The 12,190-nt window shown below is 41.4% G+C and overlaps 1 protein-coding gene across 1 annotated transcript; it reads right to left on the reverse strand.

The window, feature by feature from the left end:
* Positions 1 to 1,189: 1,189 nt before the first annotated feature.
* On the reverse strand, positions 1,190 to 11,197 carry txnl4a (thioredoxin-like 4A). The gene is made up of 4 exons (XM_041189227.1): positions 11,022 to 11,197; positions 6,970 to 7,161; positions 5,732 to 5,835; positions 1,190 to 2,418 (listed from the first exon to the last, which is right to left on the reverse strand). Exons 2-4 carry the CDS (start codon positions 7,120 to 7,122, stop codon positions 2,247 to 2,249), a joined length of 429 nt encoding a protein of 142 aa, XP_041045161.1. The 5' UTR covers positions 7,123 to 7,161; positions 11,022 to 11,197; the 3' UTR covers positions 1,190 to 2,246.
* Between the last annotated feature and the right edge of the window lie 993 nt (positions 11,198 to 12,190).

Genomic DNA, 12,190 nt, shown 5'->3' on the forward strand with positions numbered 1-12,190 from the left:
CCCATCAAGTGTGCTCCGCCATTCAATGAGATCATGGCTGATCTGATAATCCTCAACTCCACTTCCCTGCCTTTTCCTCAAAATCCCTTGATTCCCTTCCTGATTAATGTCTATCTTCGCCTTGAATGTACTTAATGACCCAGCCTCTGCAGCAAAGAATTCCACAGATTCACTACCCTCAGAGAAGAAATTCCTCATCTCCATCTTAAATGGGTGACCCCTTGCTCTTACATTATGCACTCTGGTTGGAGAACGTAAGGAGATCATCACGAACACATGAAACATTATTTTGGGCAGGGGAAAGGAAGATGTCAGACTGGAAATTATTTAATTTACAGTGTGAGACATAATTAGCCAATTTGTCACAAAGGGCTTAATATCAAGCTTAGGCACATCATTCGAGGAAGCATACAAGTTTTACATCACCAAATTAATAAATTGGCATCTTTTTCTTACTGAATCCAACTGGATTTTTTTTTAGTGTTGCTATACAATGCCTAGATAGGTAACAAGAGGCAATGTCTGAACCCGGAGATTAGATTAGGAAATGTAATAGGGAGGTACTGACTCATTATTTCACCTCCATCTGTTTCCATCTTTAAACTCTTTGCCCAGACTTGCTCCTGTGGAGGTGCTATGAAAATACAAGTTGTTCTTCTATACCACGTTAACTTTCATGTCTCTTGGGAGTCTGGTGAATTATTACACCTGCTGCTCTAACTAATTTGCAGACTTCAGTTACGCTGAACTTGTTCTGTACACAACTAGTGACACTTAGACAACAGCTAAACTGAGAACCATTACCTAAGTTACAAGACACCATTGTAGATCAGAACTATCAGGCAATAGGATAGATAATTGTAATGGACATTCCTTGAGATGTGCAGTGCATTTTTAAGTAAAGGTATTAATTAGCAGTCTCACATTTGACTGCTAAATTATATTTTGGTTCCAGTAGTGTTATTGCTATTGCTTTCATTTTCTATGAAGAAACTAAAGAAGTTTTTGTCTAAATAGACATGGAATTATCTATTAATACTTAATGTGATTAGCACAGAAAGTTCACCCACTTAACGTCAGAGGAAAATTCAGTGCTATTTGTTTCTAAGTGGTGACCATGAAGTTAAGCAAGCTTGCTTCTCGGTGATATATACATAATACATCAATAAGTAAGTGACATGAGATGGTATTACTTTTATATTAAGACACGTTTATAGTTTTAGCCTTTGAAAAGGCATAATGGCATCAAAAAAAATTGTAAACAGGATTTGAGGCTCACAGATGCAAGAATCAATTCACTTAATCAAGAAATTGTACCCGTGTTTACATTTCAAAGACAATAATCGCTTTGATCAAATCTAAGCAACTGTTTGCCAAGTTAACTGGTAAGCAAGTAGCTTATAGTGTGCTCAGGTCATACGAGAATAAATCTGAACTGTTCTCATGTCATCCTTTTTTTTATAAAAAGACAACACACATTAATGTTATTAAATGCATAGTAACAAACCAACTATAAGAGTTTGAAGACTGTGGAGCCTGAGCCCAAATCCACAACACAGACAAACAAGCACATAATTGTGTGTGTTTGGGGGCAGGGGAGGAAACAACAATAAATATTATGTAAAAGTTAGATATGTGGCCAAGAATAAATGCAGTAAACATTGATGCCTGTCAACATTTAAAATAATTACATTTTATATTTTCTTCCCAATGCTGGCTGAAAATTTAGCCCAGTACATAGTTGGTTAAAAAAATACAGTACATAACCACTGTTAAAAAGAAAACAGTAGCTTACATCTTTCCAATCAAAATGACAACAAAAACTATTTTAAATGGATTTCCATCAGCATCACGATCAGAGAACCCAAATCCAATGATGTGTTATTCTTCAGTTTTTATTTGGATGTCAACAAAGCATGAACTAAAGTGATTCAAATATTCAAAGTATTGTATCAAAAATTACCAGACTCAGTGCACAGTTACAGAAGAGTCCTTTTTATAAAAATAATAAATGGTTAAAAAAAAAAACAATTTCTATTTAGCTCAACAGAAAATATGGATTTAAGAAAAAACAAGACTTTGCAATCATGTATAGTTTATAAATCGTATGGTAGATAAAATAAGGACATCCAATGCAAACATAGAATCATAGATGCGCAATCTGAAGGTTGGTGGTTTATGTACACTGGTGATAGCTTTCAAGATGGAGCTTATAGAAAACTGTTCAGCTGATCATACACGACACCTCAATATCTATACTTAGTGGAGTAGTCCTTTGGAGATACTACAAGACCCCTTCCCTTGCGGGCTCCTCTGTAAACTGTCTCAACAATGTCTATCATCTCCTGTTTGTCTTCCATAGGCCAATTAATTTTATTGTTGTTGCCGGTGCCTAAATCAATCATGATGTGCTTATTTCTGGAAAGAAAAGAAACATTATGCAAGGAAACATTAAAGCACACGAAAACTTTCTGCTGTTCACCATTTTTGACTGGAAAACAAATGCTTGATAATGTAATTTCTTTGAATTCTCCAATAATTAAAACTTCATAGATGAGTGCTGACAACCCTTTGCTGTCGCTGGATCAAAATCCTGGAACTCCCTCCCTAATAGCACTGTGGATGTACCTACATCACACAGGACTGCAGGGATTCAAGGAAGTGGCTCACCATCACCTTAACGGCAATTAGGGATGGGCAATAAATGCATAAACAAATTTTTAAAAGTGAAAAATTCTTGGGGAGGTGGAGTAAAAAAGTCAGCAAGTGAAACAAAATTACAAAAAACTTATATTAATACCCTTTCCCAATAATTAGTCTGTTCAAAATTGGTAAAGAGGGGTCAATTTATTTTAACTTGTTCAACAAGTCAGTGCATATGTTTTAAAATTCAATCTATTGATCATTAATAGAACGACAGTAATGTTTAGGAAAGAGTGAAAGACCACTTTAGCTAACAATGCAGTAATGCTGCTTAGCTCTAAATATAAACAACTAACTTGGAACAGGAAGAAATGAATGGAGAAATAAATCCATACTAGTTCACAGAATGTCTCTGAAGCGAACATGGCATTGTGTCAAAAAGAATCAGACACAATATCCCTTCATACGGAATATTGACCAGCTCAGCCATATAATTTAAGCATTTAACCAATGCTACATGCTTCTTTCATAGAGAATGGAAAGCAAAATCAGAGGTCCAGCCACTCCACCCTACAAGCAGCATTAGCAGAAGCCAGGGAGCTAGTTTCATGCCTGCCCTCGACTGGCTTTGTTTTCAAAGTCCGAAGTAAAGGCGCAAAATAATCAAAAATATATATTTGGTTTAGAATCAGTATATACTGTGCATTCACCATACACATTATATACTAATGGATTTGGTGGAGAGGCTTTACATCATGTGAGGTAAAACTGGAGTTACATTACAATTTTTAAAGATTGCTGCTGACCTATAATATTTTCTTTCTCAACAAACTGAAGTGCCCTTAAGGGTCACAATGGCTGATTTAGTAGAAATTCCCCAATGTATTTTGGTGCTGAAGAGCCCATTTGTAACTTTTGAGTGGTGTGTCCAGAATTCAAGGTAACAGATTAAACATGCTGCAAGATGGCTTTAGTACAACACCACTCAGTAGCAAGAATTGAGCACTACAGTGTACAATTTCAATCTTATTACAGTCAAAAGTAACTGGCAAGGAAGTAATTTTATTAATCATAAAATTTTATTAATCATAAAATTACATGACAAGAGGCCTTTTACCCCATCGTGCCTGTGCTGGATCTCTGCAAGAGTAACTCAGCTAGTCCCTGTTCCATGGCCCTGCAATATTTTTATCTTCTGATAATTATCAAATTTTCTTTTCATAGCCATAACTAGATCTGCCTTCACCACACACACAGGCACAGTTCCAGATCCTAACCATTCGCTGTGTGAAAAGGATTTTCCTCATATTGCAGTTGGTTCTTTCACCAATCAAATTAACTTGTCTTCTGGTTCTCGACCCTTCCACTAAAGGGAAGAGTTTCTCGCTATCCACTTTGTCCAGGCCCCTCATGATTTTGACTACCTCTTCTCTCAACCTTCTCTTCCTTACAGAGAATAGCCCCAGCTTCTCTAATCTAATCCACATAACTGAAGTCCCTCATCCTTGAATCGTATAACAAAGAGTGAAATCAACATAGGTGATTAAAAAAAATTGTGGTTTAGACTGTCAGATGAAGCTATACAAACCAGACAGTTTGTTAATGAAGACGCTGAGAATTCTTCTTCAGTTAACACCATCCGGAATTGGATAATTATCTACCCTCCCACATTCTTTGCCAAAGGACAAGATGAACTGCTCACAGCCAACATCCTTCAGTATTCGAACCAGGTTGAAGTGGAGCAAGCAATTTAGTATGGTACAACATCCTGTGATAGATCACAGCATGTTCACCTTAGACTGCAGTTTCCCTGTCAGTTTCTTTCCTAATCTTTAATCTTAGATCAATATGCTCTAAAGTACTGGCATTCTGTTAAGGCAAAGGACACTTACACCTTTTGCAACAACTGGCCTTAGTGAACACCTGAATTGTTTACAATTAATCTGAATGAAGCACTAACCTGAGAGTGCTGACTGTAACTGATGGTCTGGTCTTACGGAATTAACATGTTCTCTTTCCCTGGGGTAATCCCCTAAACGGCAAGAAACTTTTCAAAGCTGCCACGAGGTTCCTTTTAGGATTCAGCTCGCAAACCGGTGAAAATAGTGATCAAGATATCCCTGAAGTTATCTTGCATCTAAACTGGCACAGACCGACAGGAATTAGCAATGCAGCGGCACAAATTGATTTACTGGGGAAATCACTCCCACCCAAGGTGAAATATCACAAATGTCTAACTGGTCACATGTCTGAAATCTATCAACCAGTAAGTAGCAGGATCTGGAGAAAGTATGTGCATAGAGTTAGGTCAGCTAATTGCTACCAAGCACTCACTCATGTACCTCATGCATTACTCAGATTAAGTACAAACAATGTAGGCGGCCACTGGAAGACTGATTGTTGCAAAATGGGAGGAACCTTCAGATCCTGCAGAAATAGCAAAGGAAATGGAAATCCTATACTGAGGTGGCAGGGGGTACACATTAGCCAGGGCATACAACAGATCTTCAGTGCTAAGGACAACAAAAGTATCCAGTGCATCCAAAACTGTAACCATACTGTAATGACCAATCTCAGATTGGTTTCTTCCATACTGATTTGCAGTTGGCTGCAAGTTATTCATGATGTTCAACAACAAAGTAAGCTTGTCAAACTGTAAATGAGTATGCCGAGAAATATCCACACACTCAAAACAGTGAAGTAACCTTTGTGTAAGTTTAGTGTCCAGGGGTGGCAAAGTGCCTCAAGGGTACCTTTTAAACTCAGCTTGACGTTACACTGAAGTTACATCATGCACAGTGTCAAAAAAAGGTGGTAGGAAACTGCTTTCGCTGGGAGTATTCATTTAGGAAGTGCATTACTCTGCTATACATCAAAGACTATTGAGGAGTTAAACAATGATAATATAGTATTATAGTGACATGGCAACTTATGACGAATGAAGCAGGTAACACTACCTCCTATGCATTTTGTAGAACTTAGATCTTATCCATTCAATTACTAAAAATACAAAATCGTAACAAAATTTTATAAGAGTTGTTATTTCTTCCTGTTACAATAATTGTCGAAGAACTGTGATTACACATACCTGAAGAAAAACATAACTGTGCACGGATCGTACAACTCGTACATTTTGTTGAAGTCTGGTACCTCTGTGATATCCACAAGATAAATAACAGCAAAGTTTTTCACCTTATAAAAAAAATGGTTTGATTATTATAGGAATAAACTGTAGCCAAGAACTAAAAACTGGACTCCTTAAAAGGTCATAAAATTAAGAATTAAGAATTTCATACATCTAAGAAGTTTATAAAGGGGCCATAAACAACACGCATATTAGGAATCATGGTATAATAGTACTTTTTCTTAAAAAAGAGACCTATGTATTTATACACAAAATATTTTATTTTACATTCTCTAACATTTAAATTTTACATATCTTTGAATGTTGCAGTATGGGAGGTGGGGATGGTGGCATAGCAGTAATGTCACTGGATTAATAATCCAGAGGTCCAGGCTAATACTCTGGGGACATGGGTTCAAATCCCACCATAGCAGCTGGTGGGATTTAAATTCAACTAATAAACCTGGAATTGAAAGCTAGTCTCAGTAATGGTGACCATGAAACTATCATCCACTATCGCAAAAACCCATCTGGTTCACTACTGCTACCCTTACCTGGTCTGGCCTACATCTGACTCCAGGCCCACAGCAATGTGGTTGACTCTTAACTGCCCTCTGAAATGGCCTAGCAAGCTACTCAGTTCAAGGGCAATTAGGAATGGGCAACAAATACTGACCCTGCCAACGACGTCTACATCCAAAGAATGAAGGAAAAAAAGGTAGTAAAGAAATGATAGTTTGATAATAGTTTCAACAAAACTAGTGCTCAAAGGCAGTATATGGTGATGTAATGATCAGAAATGGCGCATTAATGCTCAGGGCCACCCTATTTAGTGCCTGATATGAGCCTGAATAAGTGGAGGAATGCCAAATGGAGATTATAGCATTTCCCTGATGGATTGAGAGAAAACAGAGTAAAGTATTATCGAAGATGCACCACCCTTGGCCTGGAGCAAAGGGGAGCACTGTGAAAGGTCTGGGTGTAGACCCCACCGCCCCCATTCATTGAGTCCAGACAAAGTGAAGAGATGGATAATTTACTTACCTTGAAAAAAAAACTGATTCATAAATAAACTTGTCAAACTGTGCACATGGTAAAGGACTTACAGATTGAACCCATTTATATATTTCAGACATTCCACTTTAACTGAGTATATCTTTACTAAACCTTGCTGCAATTCACTGATGCTTTGAAAGGCTTACTTTTTCAGCAATACTGTACAACACCTCATCCATCTTCATACAAGTTGGATCCCAGTCATGACCAAAGCGAATGACGACAACACGATCCTCCTCTGACAAAATGGCCTGGTCCACTTGCCAGCCATTGTGGAGATGTGGCAACATGTACGACATCTTGACAAAGAGTTGTATAACTTCTAACGCCTGTTATCACTGCAAACAAATAAAGGAGTTAAATAACTTCTGAACTAGAAAGGAATTTCATCTTGTGCATAAAGGCTCTGTATTGATAGAGCTATTAGACGGAATAAAGAAATCAATTCTAAAGACATGGGCAGACTAAATAAAGAGGAAGCAACTTTAAAGAGCAGAATCATGACTGTTATTGCTAGTAGTCATGTAATTAACAACTTATATTTATATAGGCTTTAACTTAATAAAATGGTCCAAGGTGCTTCACATGAGTGCTATAAAGAAAATATTGATACTGAACCACATATGGAGACATTCAGGAATATGACCAAAAGCTTGTTCAAAGGGGTAAGTTCTAAGGAGTGTCTTAAAGGATGAAAGAGGTGGAGAGGTTTAAAGATCTTCTGATTTGAGGCCTGAAGGTAGATGCAGACTGAGCACTGATTATGTTACCAGTGAGGAGGTGTTCTCAATAGCACTTATGACAACTCTTTCCATCCCTTTGCTAATGATTGAGAGCAAGGCGATAGGTCAGCAACTGCTTGGGCTGGATTGGTCCTGCCTTTTGTGGACAAAACATACATAGGGAACATTCCACATTGCTGGATGGGTGCCAGTATTGTAGTTGTTCTGGAACAGCTTGGCTGGGAGTGTGGCTAAAGCACCAGCAATACAGCCAAAAATGTTGTCACGGCCCATGGCATTTCTTAATGTCATATGGAATGAGTCAAATTGGCTTAAGACTTGAACCTGTGACGCTGCAAACCTCAAGGAGATTCAGCACTTCTGGCTGAAGATGTTTGCAAATGCTTCAGCCTTGTCTTATTGCTCATGTGTTGGCATCTACCATTGTTGAGAATGGGAATGTTCTTGGAATTCTACTGAATACAAAAGCTATCTTGAACAACTATTTTCCATTTCCTTGCCAAGCTCCCTGTTCTCAGAATATTAACTTCAATATCATCTTCAAATCCCTTCTTGACCTCACCTGTACAATCTTCAGCAGACACAATACCCCATTACACACCTGCTCTCTAAGCCTGCTGTGTATCTCCCTTTTCTCCCCACTCACCAAGTGAAGAGGGCATTCAATCAACACACCTCTGCAATCTGGCACAGCCTTCCTAAACCCTTCCACCCTTGTTATCCTTCTCCCCAGTCTTCAAAAGGATATCCATTGCATCTGTGGGGAGACAGTGGCACAGTGGTAATGTCACTGGAGTAAGCAATCCAGAGGTAATCCAGCGGTGGGGGGGGGGCACAGATTCAAAATCCACAGCAATTGGTGGAACTTCAATTCAATTAAAGAAATTTGGAATGGGAAGCTAGTCTCCTGTTGGTGACCATGACAACCATCAATGATTATGGCAAAAATCAACTGGATTCACTGATGTCCTTTGGGGAACAAGACCTGCCATCTTTACCCTGTCTGTGATTCTTAACTGCCCCCTGAAATAGTAAACTGCATGGTTGTACTAAGTCCACCAGCATTGGGAGCACATGGACTGCAGCGGCTCGAGGCGCTGGCTCACCACTACCTTCTCAAGGGCAATTAGGAATGGGCAACAAATGTTGGCCTTGCCATTGCTGCCTACATCCCATGAAAGTTTTTTTTTAAAAAAAGTTCTCTAATTCAGTTATCTCAACTTCTTTTCTAATCCTAGTTCATTATCCATTGTTCCTTCTGTAAAGCAACTTGGAACTTTTGAGAAAGAGATGACGTAAAAGAAAAAAAAACTTGGGCATTTATACAAGCACTTTTCACAACTTCATCACATGTCAATGCACTTCACAGGCAAGTAAAAGCTGTTGAAGTGGTTACTGTTGTAACATGGGAAAACATAGCAGCCAATTTCCAGAAACAGCACTGAGGTAAGTGACCAGATAATTTATTTTCGATGTTGGTTGAGGATAAGCTACATCACTGGCATCTACCCAGCTATGTGGAAAATTCCCCAGGTATGTCCTGTACACAAAAATCAGGACAAATCCAACCCTGCCAATTACCCCCACATCAGCCTACTCTCCATCATCAGGAAAGTAATGGAAGGGGTCACCAACAGTGCTATCAAGACACACTTGGTTAGCAATAACCTGCTCACTGATGCCCAGTTTGGGTTCCACCAATGCCACTCAGCTCCGGATCTCATTATAGCCTTGGTTCAGACATGGACAAAAGAGCTGAACTCTAGAGGTGAGGTGAGAGTGGACTGTCCTTGACATCAAGGCAGCATTTGACTGAGTGTGGCATCAAGGAGCCCTAGCAAAACTGGAGTCAATGAGAATCAGGGGGAAAACGCTCCACTAGTTGGAGTCATACATAGCACAAAGGAAGATGATTGTGGTTGTTGGAGGTCAGTCTTCTCAGTTCCAGGACATCACTGCAGGAGTTCCTCAGGATAGTGTCTTAGGCCCAACCATCTTCAGTTGTTTCATCAATGATCTTCTTTCCATCATAAGGTCAGAAGTGGGGATATTTGCTGATGATTGCAAAATATTCAGCATCATACGTGACTCTTCAGATACTGAAGCAATGCCCATATGCAGCAAGACCTAGACAACATTCAGCCTTGGGCCTATTAGTGGCAAATAACATTCACACCACACAAGCGCCAAGCATTGACCATCTCCAATGGCAGAAAATCTAACTACCCACTCTTGAAATTCAGTGGCATTACCATCACTGAATCCCCCACTATCAACATCGTGGGGGTTACCATTGACCAGAAACTGAACTGGAGAAGCCATATAAATAAATATATCATCGCTCCTTCGCTGTTGCTGGGTCAAAATCCTGGAACTCCCTCCGTAACAGCACTGCGGGTGTATCTACACTACATGGACTGCAGTGATTCAAGGAGACAGCCAACCACCAACCAGGACCATCAATGCCAATTAGGGCTGGGCAATAAATGCTGGCCTAGCCAGCGATGGCAACATCGCATAAATACATTTTAAAAACAGCATTGAGGTGAGTGACCAGATAATTTATTTTAGATGCTGGTTGAGGATAAATGCTGGTTAGGGACACAGAAATCCTCTGCTCTTCAAATGGTGCCATGGGGCATTTTACATGACTGGCTTCAGTTTAATAGCTCATGAAAAGACAGCACCACCGACAGTGCAGTACCCCCTCCTTACTGCACCAAAGTGTCTTTCTGGGGTGGGACTCAAACCCACGACCTTGACTTGAAAAGCCTCAGTAGTATCACTAAAAAGGGAGGGGGGGGTGGTGGTTGGCAGTCACTGCAACTGTCTGGTGCTCTCCCGTGGTTTTAACTGTGTTTTCTGGAGGCGCATAGAGTGTCCAATACCTTCCATCACGGGCTGAGCACTAAGACTGGAATGGACAGTCGACTCAGGTGATAGCATCAGCTTGATAAATGCTTCCTTCGTTTCATGGTTCCAATTAGTTACAAACCTCTTTAAAAAGGTGGTGGTGGTCTGGGTGGCCAATTCTGTTTGATGACACTAGGGGCGGGGGGGGGGGGGGGGGGGGGGGGTGGGGGGTGTTGCTGCTGCGTCTTCTTATTCCAAAAGATGATCCACTGAGTCAAGGCTGATACTGAAGTATATAAATTGTTGTTTGAGATCTCAGTGCCCCTGAGCCACTGAATAAGCTCATGTTTTGTTGGGAATTGCCTCCAGGCTTTAAAGCATGCTGCTTAGAGTAGATAAAAGAGTGGGGGGGGGAGCTCTTCAACAAGCAATCATTGTAAAAAGGTTAAGTGTTGAAGTATTTAATAGTATGTGTAGGGGGGTGGGGGGATGGGCAGAGACAGGGAGCAGTAAACATGCTGCAAATGCATCACCGTAAGAAGGGAGATAAGCTGCTGCAGGTACTCGAATAAAGAGGAGGTCGTGTTTTCTGCCGGGCTCACCTGGCTCCTCTCGGACCCGGAATGGCCGGGGGTTCACGCCGTCCCTGCGGCTCCTTGACGCAGACCGAGCACCGGCAACAGCGCTCTCTCTCTCTCTCTCTCTCTCTCCCTCCAGCCGCCGCCGCCGCCCCCTGGCTCCCGCTCCAGGGGCTCCGGCAACCAAGATGGCGGCCACAGGTCAGCGGCGCAGGCGCGGGATCTGCAGCCAGCCGGGGTTGGGGGTTGGTGGAAGTGAAATCTCGCGATGCCTCACTGAGGCCCTCTGCTGGCGCGGTGACAGGTTTGCATCGTTGGCGCTTCTTCCACCTCAACCTCAGGCTGTTGCCAACACTCCTGGATTGGCCTGGAGCCTCCAGGCATTGAAGATCAGTCTCCAGGGGCGCTGCTGTGTGCAACCCTGGAGAAAAATCATAGTGACGTCAAAGAATATTGTTTTTTTTTAACTTTTGTTTGAACATTTTTCTCTACCGGACATTGAAAATTGGGGGGTGGGGGGGTAAATAGGGTTGTTTGGCTGACTGACAAGCATCATCCAGATTGGTTAATGAGTCAAAAAAAGAAAATGCTGGAAAAACTCAGCAGGTTTGGCAGCATCTCTAAAGAGAAAAACAGATTTAACGTTCGGAGTCCGTGTGACCCGATAGAGGCACCCCTTCCCCTTCCCCTTCTCAAGGAAAATTAGGGATGGGCAACAGGTGTGGGCTTTGTCAGTGACAGTCACATCCAATGAAAGGATTAAATACGTTCCTCAATAACTGCAGACTCTTTCCCTCTACACCCCCCGGGCAGAATTTTCAGTTTGGTGGGTGGGTGGGCGCAATTGGTGGCTCTCGGAGCGGCCGGAGAAATGGACCGCTGACCACGATCGCCCCCCCCCCGACTGCGATTTCACGCTGGTTGGCCAACTAACGGCCAGCGTGAAACGCGCGGTGAACAGCTCAGCGCTGCTGGGGTGGGGCGGGAGGAGGGTGGGATCTGATGTAAGCGCAGAGTGGCGGGGGGGAGCGTGGAATGAAAGCTCCCGGAAGGCAGAGAGCGCTGCCTCAGGGAGCTGAAGACTTTCAAAACTACTAAATAAAGGTTCTAAAATCAGAACAAAAATGCCCATTCATCACAAACAGTCACCTGAACGTAACGTTGTAAAAATTCTGTTCCACGGATTTTTACTT

This window comes from Carcharodon carcharias, chromosome 6 (assembly GCF_017639515.1).
Source record: "Carcharodon carcharias isolate sCarCar2 chromosome 6, sCarCar2.pri, whole genome shotgun sequence".
Lineage (NCBI taxonomy): Eukaryota > Metazoa > Chordata > Chondrichthyes > Lamniformes > Lamnidae > Carcharodon > Carcharodon carcharias.